Raw genomic sequence first — 18,080 nt, forward strand, 5'->3', positions numbered from 1 at the left:
AAGCAGCAATTCACTCGTACTTCTCTTCCCAGTGTTGGAATCATGAATATGTAGGACAATTGCAGACAAAAATCAGTTTATTTAACACCCACTATGTACCAGGCTTTCGGTAGGTAGGTTCTCACACTTTCTCTTTCAGCCCTCACAACAGCCCTGTGAGGTAGCGATTGCCCACATTTTACAGATGAGGAAACTGAAGCACAGGTGTTAAGAAATCTGCCGAAGGTGACCCAACTAGTAATGGCAGACTTCAATCTGTCATACAGTATTTAAGGGGCCTGAAACCATAAACAATAAAAAGAATTTGGGACAGCCTTAAATAAAGAGGTGCTTCAGCATCTCCTATCTCTAGGTGCAAATGGTGTTGAATAAGACCCATAGGACAGCAAGAGTCATTCATCCTGATAAATGGTTCCTCTAGGAAAGGCATTCTGGAGGCCTAAAAGTCCCCTACAGATCCACATTTAAATGAGCTGAGAGTCCCAGGCAGAGCTAGGGAGGAACCAGCCAGGAGCAGCTGCCAGGATCTTATAGAGGAGAAACCAGAAGGTCATGATTCTTATTCAGAAAGTAGAGGATTTTAGCCTTCTTTAGGGGCAGTGACCCTGGGTGGAAAAAATTAAGTAAATTCACATGGGGGAAAGGCTGGTTACAATGCCCAGTGCTGGAGTGGAGAAAGACCATGACCAAAGTAGCAGAAGCCTGGGTACCTGCTAAGGCCCCATCAGTGGGAGAGCCAGCAGTGCAGGTACCTGGAGTTGTATGGGCTCTGCCAGCTCCAGGCAGGAGCTGGTAAGCTGGTAAATACAAACCCTTGGTGAATCTTTTAGCAGTGGGAGGAGGGGAGCATCAGACCATTGGGCAAAGGAGAGGTCAGAATATGTATAGAAGTGTGGACAGGAAACAGGGCATGAGGAGCTCAGGCTTCAGAAAACAGGGCAAGAACTGGGATTAGGAAGAAGTGAGCATCTGTCAAGCTGAAGGGCGAGACTTGGGCCTTATTCATTACTGTGACCCCATCCTGAGCACAGAGCTCTGGCCGGTGAGTGAGTCCCCCAGGGCCAAGAAGCAGGGCAAGCCTCAAATGCCCCCACTGCCAGGTCTGTTATAGTCTGAAAACCTGAACTTTTGTACAGATCCCTTCTTGAGCCTTGGGGGATTTTATTTTTCCTTACTGCTCCCAGAAGAAGCCATCTGCTTAAGAACCAAAGAAAGCCTATTTCAGTGGATGTAGAGCTCCTTTCTCTCATCAGAAGGTCTCTGTGGCAAGAGGCATGACTGCCAGGGATGTTCCCAACCATGGTTTTAGAGTACAGGTCTCAAAATGTGCAGTGAACTGCTACCACACAGTGTCCTTCATCCCTGTGGGATGCACACATGGCCTTGCCTTATTAGGGAGAGGTCCTCCTTCATCTGGTGTGAGGTAGGTGCTGGGGCCCAAGTCCCAGGATGCCCCAGCCCTTTGAGGAGTCCTGGAAATGGAGAGGACAGGGTCTTCTGCTCTGAGTATGGGGGAGGGACCAGCTGGAGTGGCTTAGGTGATGTGGGGGATAATGCAAGGGTGGAGACAGAAGGCCAGGGGCCCTCGGGGCAGTGCTTCCAGGGCAACTGAGGGAGAGGAGGCCTGAAGGCCCCAGCTCAACATGGGGAAATGCATAGGGGAATCCAGTTGACAGAGGCGGACCAGGGCTTCCTCCTCACTGGTCCTGCTGAGAAAGAAGAGGGAGGGGCACCTTATACTCCTGCCAGCAGTGCTGCCTGTGCCCCCCTCATCCCATGCATTCCTGCCCATCCCCCTTATTTGTCTGAGGCAGAAGGCGGCACCACTTGGTGTTGCAATCCCGGCCAGTTCTCTCTGTTTCCCCCTCAGCATGAGAGTGGGTCTGGTCCCCTTACCAGAGTGAGTTGTAGAAGGCAGAAGTGGAGCTCCCAGGCTGCGTCAGGCTGGGATCCGCCTCTCAGAGTCTCCTGGAACACAGCAGCTGCCTCTTCGAAATGCTTCAGTCCCAGAGGAATGAGAAAGAGGAAAGTTTAGGTGTCAGTGGGGTCAGGGAACTTAAAACTGCTCCCTTTCCCAAACTGGCTCCAGTTCCGAGTACCACTAACATTGTGACATTGTGGTAGTAGCTTAACTAGAAAATGTCAAATGTAGACCTGATCCCCACCCGATCCCACTCAAATTCCTCTTCTCCTTCCAACCTCAGACCCATTACCTGCAGTCCCATCAAGGCTTTGCCCAGGTGGAAGAGGCCCCGGGGCCAGCCAGGCCGCAAAGTAAGGGCTACCCTGGGCATCAGCCAGGGCTCACACCGGCTGACCCGGCCATTCATGGCAGAATGAGCGATTTCCAAATAACCTGATAAAGACAAAGTGGCCAAAAGTCCAGGTCCTCCCTTGGCACCCGGCCTTGCCCTGACGTCCCAGCACAGAGGCCAACCCCCCCACCTACCGGTGGTCCCGGGGGTTGAGCTTCAAGGCCTGGGTGAAGAGGACCATGGCCTTGTGGTGGAAACCATTTTGGGCAAAGCTGGTACCAAACTCTGGGGAGAAGAGAGGGTAGGAAGGTTCAGATGGGGCTATCGCAGGGAGGGATGGGTGAGGAAGGAGAGAGAAAGAATCTCACTCCTGGCTCTGTTGTAAGGCAGCTGCCAGCAATCCTAGAGATGCCTAGGAATGGGAAGCAAAGTCAAGCAGGACTTAAGGCCTCAGCCTTCCCAAATCCTTCTCCTTTGTTTAAACAGTTTGTATCAGGCAACTCATGTAATCCTCATGACAGGTCTGCAAGATGGCATCAGCCCTACTTTCTTGCAGAGGAAACTACCCCGGGTCAGGGTGACAGTGATGGAGCTTGATCCCAGGTCTCTTAATCCTAGGGCCAGAGAACTCCTTCTACTGGTCACTGCCCTCTACCCTTAGATTGCGTAACTTCCCAGAGCCCTCTGGCACCCCTTCCACTGGTTCCAGCTGAGGTTCTTCTGCCCTCCTCCTCACCTCTGCCTTGATTCTGCCTGGGGCTCTCTTCTTTTGGAGTGCTTCCTTCCTCCTAACTCATCTTCTCTTGGGGACCCAAGCTCCTGCCTTGGGGCTCCTGACTCAGTCCCTTTTCTCTGCAGGCACTGGGGGGCCAATCCCCAACCTTGCACAAAGCCAGAGACACAAAGGTACTAGATAGATCCAGTGAGTCCCGTGAGCAGAAAGGAAAGTTAAGGAGGGGCAGGGATGAGGTATGTCCTAGAGTAGTGGGAGGAGAGGGTGGGCAGAGACCATGAAGGGAAGGAAGGCGGCTCCAACCTCTTCCTCGCAACACTGTCCCTGAGCTGGGCCCCCACATCTGGACGGGGGGGCTCCCATCCCCATCTGCAATGCCTCAGACTGGAGGGAAGGTGAATAGGTGCAGAGTTGGGATCGCCTGCTTTTCCAGCCCCCACCTCCTGGCACCTGGTGCTCTTAGTACCTGCCTGTAGACATTCGCGTTGGACTCCCTGCCATCCTGCTCCAAACGCTCCCTTCGCTTCTGATCCTTTTGACGCTGTAATAACAATGACGAGGAAGACGAAGATGTATTTTGAGCACTATACTTAAACACCCACACACATACACACACACAGTTTGTATCCTGAGACCAATTCTTCATGTGGACAATATATATTACATGCCATGGTACCGTACTAAGAGCTTTGCATACACTATCTCATTTAATCCTTGCAGCTCTACGAGGTAGGTTTTGTTGTCATCCTCGTTTTACAGGTGAAAAAGCAGATAAGACAGTCACCAGGCAGAGGGCTCAGAGTAAGAAGGCAGATTCCAGCCCAGACAGCATAGTGTGACTCCAGAACCACTGCACCAAATGGCCTCCAGGAGACCCTCCAGTCCCTGAGCCCCATGGGACCCCCTGGCCATCTAGAGTTCTCTCCTCTTCCCTCCCCCGAGTCCCTCTGGGCTCCCACCCCTTCTGCCCTCCAGCTACCTTCTTTTTAAGTCGTTTCTTCTCTGCTTTCTGTTTCGTGCGCTCCTGCTCAGACACCAGCTCCTCAGCCAGGCGGCTGGCTTCCTGGAGGAGGAAGGGCAGGTGGCAGGAAAAGAGAGAGAGAAAGCGAAAGGGAGGTAAGCAGTATGAACGAATCTTGGAAGATCCAGATTAGGAGAGAATATAGACATGGGAATTTGGGGACTGGGAGAACTGGAGTCTCATCTCTTCAGTCAGCAGGGGCCTCTGAGGCATGGCCACCTGAAGCAGGTTGTCTGAGTCCCTGAGGCAGGATGCTGAGGCACAAGGGCTTTGAGGGCAGGGCTTAGACCCTCGTGGAGGGTATAGGAAGGACTTTTGGAGACCACAGTAGGTGCCCAGTCTCTCAGCCTCCTTGGCCTTGTCATTCTGTCCAGTAGTTTCCCCCTCATAACAGAAATGGTCTGGAGGGAATCTGTCAGGAGGGAGAAAGAGAAGGGAAAGAAAGAACATGAGAAAGAGGAGCATCTGAAAGCCAACCCCCCGACCCAGGGTACCAGCCTGGGCCCGGCCCCTGCACTCCCCACCATGGTGACACAGCTGCAGCCGCCTGCTGCTCCCACCCACACGGATCCGATGCAGGCCATGGGGATCATTCTCCACAGGCCGCCAAAGAAAATCCACTATGTCCTGGGAGGGGGAGGGGAGGGGAGATTAGGTTGGTGTTGTGGGGAACTCTGGGAGAGAGCAAGGAGCTTGGCTGGGTTGACCGCTCCACCACGGCAACCACTAACCAGCCACCCAGCCTGGAAAACCTTACTGGCCGACCTCTCCCTGCTCAGCACCTCAGAACACGCTGCTCCTGACTTTCACATGTATCACCTCCTTCACTAACTCTCCTGCCTTCCCAAGAGCTGAGGGTGGCATTCAGTACAGGCTTCTCTGACATCCTGTCATTAGGTCAGCCACACTGATGCCCCTGAAATGGAGCCCTCTTTCCTGCTCTTCCAGCGGTGTCCCCTGCCATATCCTTGAATATGAACACCCCCATATAATCCACCCTGGGGCTACCTCAACGCCTAAATGAGTGCCACAGTTCCTGGCTGGCCTCTCCCCTGCACTTTATCTGTTTCTCCCCCAAACCAAGCTCTCAGCAATTACTCCCCTACTCAGAATTTTCCAGTAATCCCCCACTGCCAGGGCCACAGGCAGGATTGAGTCTAGCCTGGGATTCAGAGCCTTCCAAAAAGCTCCTTGGCTGACCTTTCCAGTTTCCCCTTGCAATCCTCTCCTACTTAGCTGCCGTCCTCCCTCTGCCACCAGGCTCCTTCCAGCCTTGGGGTCTTCCCCCAGCTGTCCTCAAATCCCTCCTGGCTCTGAGCTTCTTTCTCACCACAACTTGCCTCACCTTGAAGAGTTCAAATTCCATCTCCCCACAAAGCCTTCCCAGACCCTTTCATTTCCAGTTATGTCTGCCCTCACTCAACCAAGCTGCATTAACATAGCCTGTGTTATATAATTTAAAACCTTATTATTCATTGCTTTTTATTGCTCTCTTAATTAGCCAGGTAGCATAGAACCGGAGAGAACACTGTGCTGGAGCACAGCTGCTTGCATCTTAGTTCTGGCTCTGCCACTACTGGGCTGTTTGATTTTGGACAAGTCATTTAACCTCTCTGGACCTCAGCTTCCTCATTCACAAAATGAGGCAAGACTCTTCAAGGCTTGGCCTGTACATTCTGTGGTTCTAATGAGGATTGTTTCCTTAGTTAGTGTAAGCCATCTTTAAAAACAAACAAAAAAAGGACTGCCTTGACCTTCTACCTCTCCCCAAAACACAGTCTATACTACTCTCTTAATTCACTACCTGGCCACACATGATCTGGCCACCCAATCTCTTCATGAAATCATCTCCTACCCTCTCGCCCTCCTCCAACTGCAGTGGTCTCCTTTGAAGTTCCTACAGTGCACCAAGTGTGCTCCCATTTCAGGGCTTTTGTATTTGTTACTTCATCTGCCTGGAATCCTCTTTCCCCAGTGAATGGCTCACTCCTTCATCCCCTTCAGATCCCTGCTTAAATCTTCTGAGGGAGGACTTCTCTGACCACTCCCTTTAAAAAGCAAAACCTCTCAGTTCCATTCAGTATTCCCTATCCTTCTTCTTGCTTTATTTTCCTTTGCACTTCTCATATTTGACATACTATATCGTTTATTTGTTGACTGGCTGCCCCCACTAGACACTGCTAATTCATTGACTATAGGGATTTTTGTCTGTTTGGTTTACTGCTTTCTTCCCAGTGCCTAAAACAGCGTTCAGTACATAGTTGGTGCTCAATAAGTGTGTGCTGAATGAGCAAAGGCAGAGAGATGGGTGAGGAGGCTATTGTAATAGAGATGCAACCAGGAGCTGTGCCTGAAGAACACTGTGTGATCCAGTGAGTTTGCACTTTGTCCTGTTAGTGATGGAAGTGGATCTAATCTGGGAAGCGAAATGCTCAAATGAAATTGTACTGGGGAAAGAGATGAGTCTAGGGGTGAAATGTTTAGTTAGCAGGTCATTAGAACTGTTCAGGCCAGAAAGAATGAGTTCTTGAACTAAGGTAGTGGCAGCAGAAGTAGGAATGGAAATAATAGATTTGATTGAAGAGACACTTCAGAAGTAGATTTTGTGACTGACTACACGGGTGAGGTAAAGAAAAGGGGAGGAATATGTAGAATGATTCTCAGATTTCTGAATTAAGCAACTGGATGGAAGTTTGTGTTATTAACCAAGATTAAGATGAGAGGAAACGCAACGAATTTGCAAAGATGATGAATTAACTTCTGGACTTGTTGAGTTTGGTTTTAGAGATAACCAGGTAGCAGTTGGAAGTATAGCTTCTCAGTGCTTCCAAATCTGATCCTGTCCCTCCCTCTATAACCCTACCACCTCCTTCAGGACATCCAAACCCATGTGCCAGACCAGGACTTTCAAACCACTTGCTGCCCTCTTGCTCGCCTCTTCTCTCAAACCCATAACTAAGGTCTCACTTCAGTGAAGTTCTCAACGTTTTTCCTTGCTTTAGTGTCTTTGCTCACACTGTTCCCTCTGTTGATAATATCTTTCCCCAAGCAACTCCTACCCACTCCCCAATCCTCAACTAAGAGACCCTCGTCTGCCCCATCCTGCCCACTTCAAGCATTTATCACCGTTGAGTCGTCCCCGCCCCGCCTCCACTTGCGTTGCGTTTCTTGGCAGTAGGGCCCACAGTTACGTCTCTCCAAAGCCCTGGTGGAGCCCCGCGCGGCGCCGGGCCGGGGCAGGGCTCAACACGGAAGGTTGAAAAGAGGCGTGACCGTAAAGGGAACGGGCCGAAGAGCAGCTAAGAGTTATGTTTTGTTTTGGTTTTTTTGGCCGCGCCGCGAGGCTTGCGAGATCTTAGTTCCCAGACCAGGTACTGATCCCTGGCCTCGGCAGTGAAAGCGCGGAGTCCTAACCCCTGGATCACCAAGAAATTCTTAAGGAGTCCTTTTAACCTCGTCGCCGTGGTCCTCAGGACCGAATTCCTTGCAGAGTTTGGGGACAGCAGCGACCCCCAGCGGGCAGCCGGGCCGCAGAGGACAGTATATAGGAAAAGAAGGCGGCGGCGCGTCTAGGGGCCTCGGGGTAGGTGAGCTGGAGCCCTCTGCCCATCGCGTGAAGCACAAAATCCTACTGAAAACAGATCTAATTGGGGCTGCCCCAGTCCTCCTGGACCCCCTCCGGTCTTGTCTCACCTGCTTACCTAGCTTGACCAGCCCCACAGTCTTCGGAATCGGCGCCATCCCCGTCAACAGTGACCCGAAAGTGAAAGTCTGGCATTCGACACCGGCCGAAGGGCAGAGTAGGACAGAGTAGGCAGCCATCTTTGTTGGGGGCAGAAGCCTCCGCTTACGGAGCGCGAGAGAGTGCATGACGGTCCCGGCGGCTCCCGGGCCAGAGATGACGGCTCCGGGAATGGGGCGGAGCCCCGGCTGCGGCAGGCGTTGAGCAGTACGGGGAGGTGGGAATCGTTAGCTTCGTTCCGGACAAGCTGTCCCATGGCCCAAGCGTCTCGCTCTGGTGGCCTTCTGCCTCCGCTGGCTACCGTGCCGCCGTTACGGGCGCAGCCCAGGGGCGCTGAGGAGAAGCAGTGGCGGAGAAAGCGGGCAGGCGCTCTCCGCCGGGACGTTCGTGGCTGGCTGCGGCTGCCGGCTGCCCGAAGCATCCCCTGCCTGGACCCACGGCCCGGCGGAACTCCGAGAGGGCAGCCGTGGTGGGCGGTGCCGGCGGACGCAGGAGAGCACCGTGAGGCTGGCGCTGTGGACTGGGGGCGGGAGCCGGCAGCTGGTGGCCCGACCCCTCCAGCGCTGCAGCGTCTTCGGGCGGTGTTGCTGCGGCTGCACCACGAGCGGCAGGAGCTCCTCCAAGCCCAGGACTGCGCCCGCCACCTACAGGCGACCGTGCGCCTCCTGAGGATCCTGAGTCCCGGCGCTCCATCCCCCGGCCACTTGCCTCAGCTGTGCCGCGACCTGCTGGCGCACCCTTCCGGAGGCGCGGTCCTGCGAAGCGGCCTTCAGGAGACACCCGAGTCGCTACCCCTGGCACGCTCCGTCGGACTAGCCGCCCAGCGCCTGGATGCTACTATGGAGATGCAGCTTCGGGCTCTGGGCCAGGCGCCCGCCAGCCCGGGCCTATCGTCCCAAATCGCCGACCTGCTGCTGGCACTTCCCGCCTACCACCAGCTGCAAGGAAAAGCCTTGAGCTACGTTCCAGGGGCAGCGCGCCCTTATCCCCCGGCCCGTGTGCTCCGCCTCCTGGCGGGGGAGCGGGGTTGCCAGGTGGCAGGTTGGCTGGATGAGGCGCTCAGGGGATCCGACTTGAGGGACCAGCTCCGCAGGCGGTGCCAAGAGGAGCGGGAGCTGCTGCCAGGGCTACTGGGCCTGATGGGGGGCGTGACGGGTTCAGCCAGCAGTGGACTGGGGCTTGGAGGGGCGGGGGCCCTGTGGAGCCAGTACTGGACCATGCTGTGGGCAGCCTGTGCTCAGAGTCTGGACCTAAGTCTAGGACCCTGGAGGGACCCCAGGGTAGCGGCACAACAGCTGAGTCAGGCACTGGGTCAGGGTGAGTGATGGGCCTGGGTGGGTGTTTGGGAAGGCTGGGATCTCTTCTGTATTCACCTCACTCACTTGCCACCTAACTACAAAAACAGGCTCTTTAGAATGAACATACCCCACCCCACCCCTGGGGGTTCAGGCTATAGCTTCTGGGCTTTCAAGGCAAAGTCTTGCTTTCCATGCCAGCCTTGAGTCTTGGGGGAAGCCTCCCCTCTTCCCCCATCATTGAGTGGGGGCAGTGTTGGGCAAAAGAGGGACCCTGTTTTCAGGCTCCAGTCATTTCTCCCACTAGCATCACTGCCTCAGGAGTGTGAGAAGGAGCTGGCTTCTTTGTGTCACAACCTAATTCATCAGTCTCTTACCTGGAGCTGGGATCAAGGTGAGAAGGAAGGGGCAATGGCAGTGACACAAGCCCCAGACTGCTCCTTCCTTATCAAACCACACCCCCTCATCTTCAGGCTTCTGCCAGGCCTTGGGATCTGCTAGTGGAAATCAGAGCAGCCTTCCCTCATCCTCTCAAACCACTGAACTTTTGCAACAGCTCTTCCCTCCTCTCTTGGATGCCCTTCGAGAACCCAGGTCAGGACTGCTCCTCTGCCGGCCTCCAGGTGAGACAAGGTATTGGGGATGGGGGGATAAGAGAACAGCTGAGGATATCTATCTCCTTTATTCCTTAATCTGTTCTGAAGCCTGCCTCCTCCCAAAGGTGTTCCGTGGCCCTTCAGATACTCTGTCCCTCCTCTCCCCAGGTCCTGCCCCCCTTTCCCTGGGGCTCTGTACCCTGCAGACCACCTTGCTCTGGTTTTGGGGCAGAACTCAGCAGCATCTGGCAGCGTGGGCCCCAGGTTCCTTCCTGCTCCTGATCCAGAAGGATTTACCTGTGAGTAGCTAGGGAATGGGGAGGGGAGCATCCTGGGCTGGGCTCGGATCTCACTCCCTGTTTCTGCCAAAGCCTCTATTATATGAGGCAGAAGCTTTGTCCAGCCTGGCCTCAGAGGAAAGCTTGGCCCTGGAGGTGGAGCAGCAGCTGGGTCTGGAGATCCAGAAGCTGACTGCACAGATCCAGGTAAGGAGAGCAGGCGACCTGCCAGGGGCCAGCTTTGGGGTTGGTGGGGTGGTTGTGGTGGTGGTAGAACAACTCAGTGCCTTGGAATCGCCGCTAAATTTATCTTTTCTTGCTCTTCACTTTTTGTCCTCTCTTTATTATGGAAAATTTCAAAAAAATACAAAAGTAGAGAGAAGAGTATAATGGACCACCATATTCCTACCACTGAGGCTTTAATAATCATCAACTCATGGTCAATTTTATTTCACTTATATATCCCACCCCCAACTCCCATGTCAGGCTCTCATTTTGTGATGTTAACAGCCACTGATGATTGATGATCATTGTCTATATCCGTTATTTCATTAGAGGGTGCAAGGTGGTGACATTCCAATTCTATCATTCCTTCTTCATTATTAGTTGGATTACTCTTATAAAGTGAAACTTGCCCTCATAAATTACTTGGTTACTTTGAGGTATAATTTGTAGAGAAAAAGCAAGATAAATGATTGACTTTTCCTTTTATTTACTAGTTTTTGATGTTTCTCCTGTTTTCTAAAAGTATCATTTGTATTTTTATTAAAACTGAAATAAAATATTTTAGAAGGCGTCTAATGAAAAAATAGCACTTTAATTGCCCCTCCCCAACTTCGATTTCTGATCCTTGTTCCACAGTAGTAACTTTCATCCACTCTTGGCTGTTTCTTCTAATATTTTCTTATTTTCTTCTAAATTTATGAATTAAACTATTATACTTCTAACTTTTCCCCATTTTACACAGTATCTGTTCCTACTATGGATGATGTCTCTCTGCTTTTTGTTTTCTCTTCCTGCCCAAATGTCTGCTCTTTGCCCTGAATAGGGGCGTCGCTGTAGAGTTCAGTCCCTGCCCCTCTGCTCCTTTTCTCTCTGCATTCCACAGTGCCTTGGTGCTGTAGACCCCCCCCAGTTTAGCCCTAATCCACCATCTGCATCTGCCTGTTGGGCATTTATACCTCAATTTACTGCTGCCTCTTTCAACTCAACATGTCCCAGAACAGGCTTTTCATGAGTAGGGTGGACAGTGACGGTTGTGGGAGCTCTGGGGAGGGAACGCCTTGGTGGACACATGGTAACAGAAGCTCCTTACAGGCTCTGTGGCTCAAGCTGGTGGCTGGGCATCCTCAGAGGAGCAGCAGGGGTTACTGGATGTGGGAAGTTCATAGTTCCTTGGGGGAGTACTGGCGAGATGGTCTGACCAAAGCAGAAGCTCCGTGTGTGTGTGTGTGTGTGTGTGTGTGTGTGTGTGTGTGTGTGTGTGTGTGTGTGTGTGTGTGTGTGTGTACATGAGCATACACTTGCCCTCGCATGTGCATCTCAAGGGTGGGGGTGGAGGATTGTGAAGGAGTAGGTTGTCATCAAGTTGTGGAGGGCACCGAACACCAGCCCACAGATTTTGGACTTTATCTCATAAGTGATAGGGAGCCATTGTAAGAGCAGGAGGGGAACAGTGAAGACAGTGATAGAGTTTGATCCAGCTATAGAGGTCAGGATAGAAGGGAGGTGGGGAGACATAATATGAGAAGGGTCCAGCTCTTGGTAGTTGCAGTGAGAACAGAGCAAAAGGGGCAGGGACAGTGTGCTCATCATGTGAACCAAACACTGTCCAAAGCAGTTTCATGCCTTGCTTCTCTGCCTGGTGACTGCACTACTGGGCATCTGCTCTGGGCATTCTACCACATACGGCACTGGGATGAAAAAGAAGAATCAGATGTGAGTTTTCTCTTCAGCTGGACTGTAATGTCCCACAGAAAATACTGTCCCATAGTGTGACCTTGTATTTTCTGAGTGTTGAGTGCAGAATTTCCTAACAAATGTCAGTTGACAAAAGAGTAATTTCTTTGTTATATATAAGGAAGAAGGGGGTTCTGGTGTTTGGGATAAGAGAAGAAGAGTTTGGATTTAGACTTGGTGGGAGAGAGCCCATGTATCAGGAGCCACATGGGCTCTCTCCCACCAAGTCTGGCCCCCGCCAGGTCCTTTCCTCTCTTCAGGCTCTCAGGCATACAGTCACCTTTTCCTTAGACCTGCCACTACACACCCCACTTCTTGCGTTCTTCTCTTAGATGGGCTGTAGAGACCCCTCCTTTTTGCTGTCTTCTCCCCCTCCAAAAACAAAACCTATCAAACCAAAGAAACCAAACCAGCACATGGGCCTTTTCTTGCTTTGTGGGTTACAATGCTCTGGAGAAATGGAAGTGGCTACAAAGAATATTCAGTGTGAGGACATTCCAAAGGTTCCTGAATCTTAGAAAGTTATATTCATTGCTCCTGGTCTACACGCAGTTCTTGCCTTCCTTTTATAGATGACAGACAGATCGTACAATTCCCTTTTCTTTCTTCAGCCTTTGCCTGTCTGCAGATCATGCAGACCTCTCTCTAGCATCTGCTTTTGAACATTGGCGGTGGTGGGGGTGTCTCCCTTTTTTTTTTTTCCTATTAACGTTCCTATGGAACAAAATTAACATGGAGGATTTCCATCCTCTGAACCAAGCTGAGGAGAGCAGGGTAATCTTAGGGCAAGTGTCCATAATCTCTTCTCGGTCCAGACCTCTTGGAAAACCCAATAAAAGCTATAGTATCTCTCCTCAGAAAATGCCCAAGCCCATACAATTATGCATACAATTCTGTTCTGGGGCTTTATGGATGCCAGGTTAAACACCTCAGATTTAGAAGAGCATATAACTTGACAAGTCCCTCAGAGATAGGCCCCTTTTACTTTCTCCTTATCCCCACAGCTCCTGTCTGAAGAGTCACTAAGTCTCTTTTTTCAAGAATGTCATAAACGAGCCACACAGGACTTCGAACTCCACATGCCACGGGGTCGGTACTGGCGGCATCGTCTCTGTCCTGGTAAGTCCTCATCCCAGCGTTCCCTTCCAGGCTTCTCAGGGGGTAACAGTGTCCTGGCCCCTCCAAATCCTGGCTCCACTCCTTTGTCTCCATCCTGTCCTCACCTTCTGTGTCCCCTCACCCTGAAATACTACCCTCTTCCCCCAAATGCTCCATTAGGGGCTTGATGGATCTCCCTAGCCTCATATCCTGTCCTTTCTCTTCTCTCACTCCAGAACTTCCCAGTATCCCTAGTGAGTATGCTGGGTTGGTGGTCCGCAGGGTACTGGAGCCTGTGTTGCAAGGACTGCAAGGACTGCCACACCAAGCCCAGGCCCCTGCCCTCAGCCAGGCACTGACTGCCATCCTGGGTGCCTGGCTTGACCACATCCTCACCCACGGGATCCGGTTCAGGTGGGGAGAAAAGGAGGCCGTGGCAGGGGGATGAATGGAACTGAAAAAAAGGGAGGGGATGGGTGGGGCAGAGCGGTTCGGAGAGGCAGGAGGGTCAGGTGGCCACACTGTACCTTGGCCTTCAGCCTGCAGGGGGCGCTGCAGCTCAGACAAGACTTTGGAGTGGTCAGGGAGTTGCTGGAGGAGGAGCAGTGGGGCCTGTCCCCAGAACTTCGCCAGACTCTGTTCACGCTCAGCATCTTCCAGCGGCTGGACGGGGCCCTGCTGTGTCTGTTGCAGCAGCCCCTGCCCAAGACTCAAGTCCACAGGGGGCCTCCCTGTTGCTGTGAGTCACTCTCCCTCCCCAACTCCAGGCTCTCTTTGCCCCTAGCTCATAACTTTATGTGCCGCATCCCCCATCCTCATCATTGATCTGGCTTCTGCGTGTACCCCACCTCCCACACACATACACCGCCAGCCACCTGCCTTCCACTCCTGCCTTACCAGGTGCATGTAATGAGGTCCAGACCATGGAATTGCCCAGCAGCAGCCTCAACAGCCTGGAGAGCTTGGAGCCCCCTCTTCGACCTGGAGCACTCCCAGCCCAGACAGCTCAGCTGCTAAGCACACTGTGGGGAGAAGGACCTAGCCCTGAGGCTTACCTGGTAGGAAATCAGCAGGCCTGGCTTGCCCTGAGGCAGCATCAGCATCCCCGCAGGCACTTACCTTTTCTTTCCTGCCTGAGCACCAGTTCTGAATCCTAAGGACCCTAATCAGAGCCCGTCAGAACTCCCTATCTCTGTCTGAAAAAGCCGAGACATTTAGAAATGCATATTAAAGAAGCCTAATTGGGATCTTGGAAGAAAGCATACCTGAGAACCACAAGCTACACAGAGCCTGGACTTAGAAACCTGGAGGTCAGCATCCTTGGGAAGCTTGGGCTTAGTTCCCCATCAGTGAAGACATCTCAGAGCTAGACACTAGCAGTAAGGGGCTAGATGCTGGGAGTAAGGCTTTAGGGTTGGATCCCAGGGGAAAGGGAAAGAGAAAAAGCAATAGAAAGCAGGGAGCCTAGATGCCACTTCCTCTTAAGTCCCTGGAGCCAGGCTAAACACAGAAAGTTCGGGACACTACTACAAAGTTAATTCATCAGGAACCACAGAGATGGAATAGGAATTTCTACACCTAAATCAGTCCCACGGCGTATACTATATAATAGTACCCTGCACTCCCCTCCCCATCACTATTTTTAGTCATTTAAGAATATTGGGGAAAAAAAAAAAAAGAATATTGGGCTGTAGGACCTTCACGTGTAAGCTTCGCTACTCCAGAGTTCCACGTGTTTAATCTTAAACTACCTGAGTGGAGTTTACCCTCTGGTAGGTTTATAATCCCTGCCGTGGTGGTGCCCTCTCCTTGGAAGGGACCAGCACTTAAGACGGTGTTAACGTAGATCTGGCACAGCAAGGTACAGAGGAGTAAAGGCTGCAAAAGACGTGTTATCGGAGCCAGGTGCAAACGGCTTTTGCCCTGTTTATTGTCTTCACCGTGGTAAAGGGGGCTATTAATGACAGGTAGTGTTTACTGACCGCGTACTTTGGCCGCCCCATACCCTGTGCCGAAATCATCTGTCTCCCTCCTGGCCTTCCTCCTCTTCTCGGCTGGGGAGCCCAGGGCGGCGGCCTGGGGACCAGCACCACCGACCGTGGCAGAGAAGCCGCACGAGGCGGAGGTCGGGGGACTGCGGAAGCGCGTAGCAGCCCACAGCGTCTCGCACTAGCGACACTTCCGCCCGCACGAGTCCTTCCGGGGTGGGGGTCACCATGGCAGCGGCCTTGGCTCGGCTCGGACTCCGCTCTGTCAAGCAGGTTCGGGTTCAATTCTGCCCTTTCGAGAAGAACGTGGAGTCGACAAGGTACGAGGGGGAAGGAGTGCGGACGCGAAGGGGCTCGCCTTCCTCCCGCCGGGGGTTTAGCCCCCTCTGCCGGGCGCTCACGCCGTTTTCTCACCGCAGGACCTTCCTCCAGGCCGTGAGCAGCGAGAAAGTTCGCTGCACCAACCTCAACTGCTCGGTGATTGCGGACGTGAGACACGACGGCTCCGAGCCCTGCGTGGACGTGCTGTTCGGTGGGTCTGGTTGGGAGTCGGGAGGGAGTCGCTAGCTCTCGGCGCCGGCCCCGCCGTCCTCCCGGTGCCTGACTCGTTTGTTTCTTCCCCAGGAGACGGGCATCGCCTGATTATGCGCGGCGCTCACCTCACCGCCCAGGAAATGCTCTCTGCCTTCGCCTCCCACATCCACGCCAGGGGTGCGACGGGGAGCGGGGACAAGCCGGGCGCCAGTACCGGGCGCTGACAGCGCGGAAGAGACCAACAAGCAGGTTTTCACCTAAGACTGCTAAGGACACATCTAAGAAGAGCTTGACTTAATTACTCAAATCACTATTTGGAAGACCACAGAGCGCAAAAGAAAAAAGAAAGAGCCCTGTGACTACAAATCCAGCCAGTGTTTCTGGGACGAGACAAGATGGGGAGGGGTCTGGACAAATTTGAATTTATTTCACTTTCTTACCATCACTCACTGCTTAACCCTTTTGAATTTGGCTGCTTCCAACACTACTCAAGGTACCTCTTACTCTTATTAGAAGTGCTGTTTTCTTAGTCCTCATTTTTCCATTTCAGTAGCACCTGCCACTCTTAATTCCCTCCCTTGTGTAACTTCTTTTCTGCTCAGGTCCTTTTTCTTCTTTTAACCATAAAGGCATACTACTCTCCTTCTTTCTCTTCTTTTATTTTTGGGGCATCTCATATTCTGTCATGACTTGAACTACCCTCTTGGGTTAAACCCTACATTTCTGTTTGGCTCTAATCTCAAATTCTGTGCTATAGTCAGGGTACTTACTACCAATTTTCTCCAAAGTCCACCAACACTCTTTGTCTAACCCTAACCCGATAATCTTATATACTCCCTAAAGTTGACCCTTGAACAATACAGGTTTGAATTGCAGAGGTCCTCTTCCATGCCTGTTTTTCAAATAAATACATAGTACAAGTACTACACGATCCGTGGTTGTTTGAATCTGCGGTTGTGGAACTGTGGGTGCCGACTGTAAAGTTATCCCCCCATTCTCAACTCTGTGGAGCGGTTGGGCCCCTAACTCCCATCCCCACCCCCATTGTTTAAGGGTCAACTGTACTTGCCTCCTCTCCTGACTTCCTCATTCCTTTAAAAGGCACTTCATCTGCTCAGCCACTTGAGCTGGAAACCACAGCATTATCTCTGGTTCTGCCCACTCCCTTTCCCTGCGTATCCAGTCAGTAAGTTCATAATATTCTGTCTTGAACAAAAGCTTCTGAAATGTTCTCTACATTTCCATTCACTCTCTTGTATTATTGTTGCATTCTCCCACCTGGTCTCCTTTTTGCTAACCGTTTTTGCTGCTGCTTACTTTTATCTTTCCAAAGCATATCATTGGTTTTATTATTACAACTTGTTTCAGAGAACAGTGCCTAAAGTACTTTTTAGGCACCCTGCCTAAAGTGTTTTTCATACTAGGTTACCACCCATTAATGTGGATCATGAAGTCAATTTAGGGGGTTAAATCAGCCTTTAAAAAACAAAGTAAAATAGAATAAAAAGTATCAGTAGATGGCACATGGACTGGGAAGTATTCTTTAAGAAACTTAAGTTTTAAGCATATAATCATGAATATAGATATAGGTATTATATAAAGTATGTGTATGTGTGTCTATCTGCATGTACTTGGTTGCAGTATAGAATTATTTCTTACCGCAGGTTGTAGGAAAAAATGGTTGAGAGCCACTGGTTTAGAGAAAAACTTCAGAATGTTCAGCTAGGCAATCAAGAATCTGTGGACACTGGCTGCTGTGTACTTTGCCAAATATATTTCCTCCTACCCCATTACTATACTACTTCTCTCTTAAAATGGTGATATCTTCAAAGGACTGGTTTTTCCCCCTCTCCCCTCAAAGAAAGAAAACTATCAGGAGACAGTATAGTGTAGTAAAAAGCCAGAATTCCTGGGATTGAATCCTAGCTTTTCCCTTAAGTAGCTATGTAACTTTGGACACATTACTTAGCCTCTCAGTGCCTGTTTCTTCATTCGTAAAATGGGGATAATAGTACCTACCTCATAGAGCTGTTGAGAGATTAAATGAATTGATATCTGGGACTTCCTTGGTGGTCCAGTGGTTGAGACTCTGCTCTTCCACTGCAGGGGGCACGGGTTCAATACCTGGTCAGAGAACTAAGATCCCTGCATGCAGTGCGGCCAAAGATCAATCAATCAATCAATAAATTGATATCTGTAAACTGCCTATAATATTGGGTGAGCATAGCATAGTATCTAAGAGGCCGTATGTTATAGGCCTCTTTAGTGACGAAAGGATACAACCTAGATTTGAGTCCTCCAGGTCCATGGTTAACTGGCTATTATCCTTGGCCAGATTAACTACTCTCATCTGTAAAAACAGGGATGGTTCAAACACTGCTGTAAACACGGATTGAGTGCTGGCACTGTGCTTATAGATTGTGAACTTGAGGTTGGGGCTGTTTTCTCTGTGTCCCCCGCGCCTTGCATAGTGCCTGATACAGAGTGTGCAATAAACTTTTGTTGAATTTACCAATATTTAGCATCAACCTTGTGACTTCAACTGATTAGTACTGAGATACAAAGATGAATGGTGAAACTC

At 51.3% G+C, this 18,080-nt stretch overlaps 3 protein-coding genes across 15 annotated transcripts; 2 read left to right on the plus strand and 1 right to left on the minus strand.

The window, feature by feature from the left end:
* Positions 1 to 59: 59 nt before the first annotated feature.
* On the minus strand, positions 60 to 7,879 carry TTC31 (tetratricopeptide repeat domain 31; the record flags this gene model as incomplete). Of its 8 annotated transcripts, XR_014234737.1 has the most annotated exons (8): positions 60 to 1,709; positions 1,897 to 1,998; positions 2,214 to 2,356; positions 2,450 to 2,540; positions 3,292 to 3,372; positions 3,455 to 3,529; positions 3,968 to 4,051; positions 7,703 to 7,879. XR_014234737.1 is itself a non-coding variant. In XM_082356659.1 (6 exons), the coding sequence occupies 6 exons, from the start codon at positions 7,877 to 7,879 to the stop codon at positions 1,698 to 1,700; spliced, it is 534 nt and encodes a 177-aa protein (XP_082212785.1). In that variant the 3' UTR covers positions 60 to 1,697. The 8 variants fall into 8 exon arrangements, 2 of the variants coding, with proteins under 2 accessions (XP_082212785.1, XP_082212786.1); XR_014234732.1 differs by lacking the exon at positions 3,292 to 3,372 and having other exon boundaries at positions 3,459 to 3,529; XR_014234734.1 differs by lacking the exon at positions 3,292 to 3,372 and having other exon boundaries at positions 2,450 to 3,136.
* Positions 7,880 to 8,005: 126 nt separating this feature from the next.
* CCDC142 (coiled-coil domain containing 142) lies at positions 8,006 to 15,127 on the plus strand (the record flags this gene model as incomplete). 6 transcript variants are annotated; one of them, XM_082356566.1, is made up of 9 exons in its annotated part: positions 8,006 to 9,068; positions 9,354 to 9,440; positions 9,520 to 9,941; positions 10,014 to 10,127; positions 12,884 to 12,998; positions 13,214 to 13,391; positions 13,517 to 13,716; positions 13,878 to 14,035; positions 14,945 to 15,127. In XM_082356566.1, the coding sequence occupies 9 exons, from the start codon at positions 8,006 to 8,008 to the stop codon at positions 15,125 to 15,127; spliced, it is 2,520 nt and encodes an 839-aa protein (XP_082212692.1). The 6 variants fall into 6 exon arrangements, with proteins under 6 accessions (XP_082212692.1, XP_082212695.1, XP_082212694.1 ...); XM_082356569.1 differs by lacking the exon at positions 14,945 to 15,127 and having other exon boundaries at positions 9,520 to 9,669; positions 9,811 to 9,941; positions 13,878 to 14,928; XM_082356568.1 differs by lacking the exon at positions 9,354 to 9,440.
* On the plus strand, positions 15,079 to 18,016 carry MRPL53 (mitochondrial ribosomal protein L53). Its single transcript, XM_082356664.1, has 3 exons — positions 15,079 to 15,285; positions 15,385 to 15,497; positions 15,590 to 18,016. Exons 1-3 carry the CDS (start codon positions 15,194 to 15,196, stop codon positions 15,721 to 15,723), a joined length of 339 nt encoding a protein of 112 aa, XP_082212790.1. The 5' UTR covers positions 15,079 to 15,193; the 3' UTR covers positions 15,724 to 18,016.
* The last annotated feature ends 64 nt before the right edge of the window (positions 18,017 to 18,080 follow it).

Source organism: Balaenoptera borealis (assembly GCF_965194805.1).
Source record: "Balaenoptera borealis genome assembly, chromosome: 15".
NCBI classification, from domain to species: Eukaryota; Metazoa; Chordata; class Mammalia; order Artiodactyla; family Balaenopteridae; genus Balaenoptera; species Balaenoptera borealis.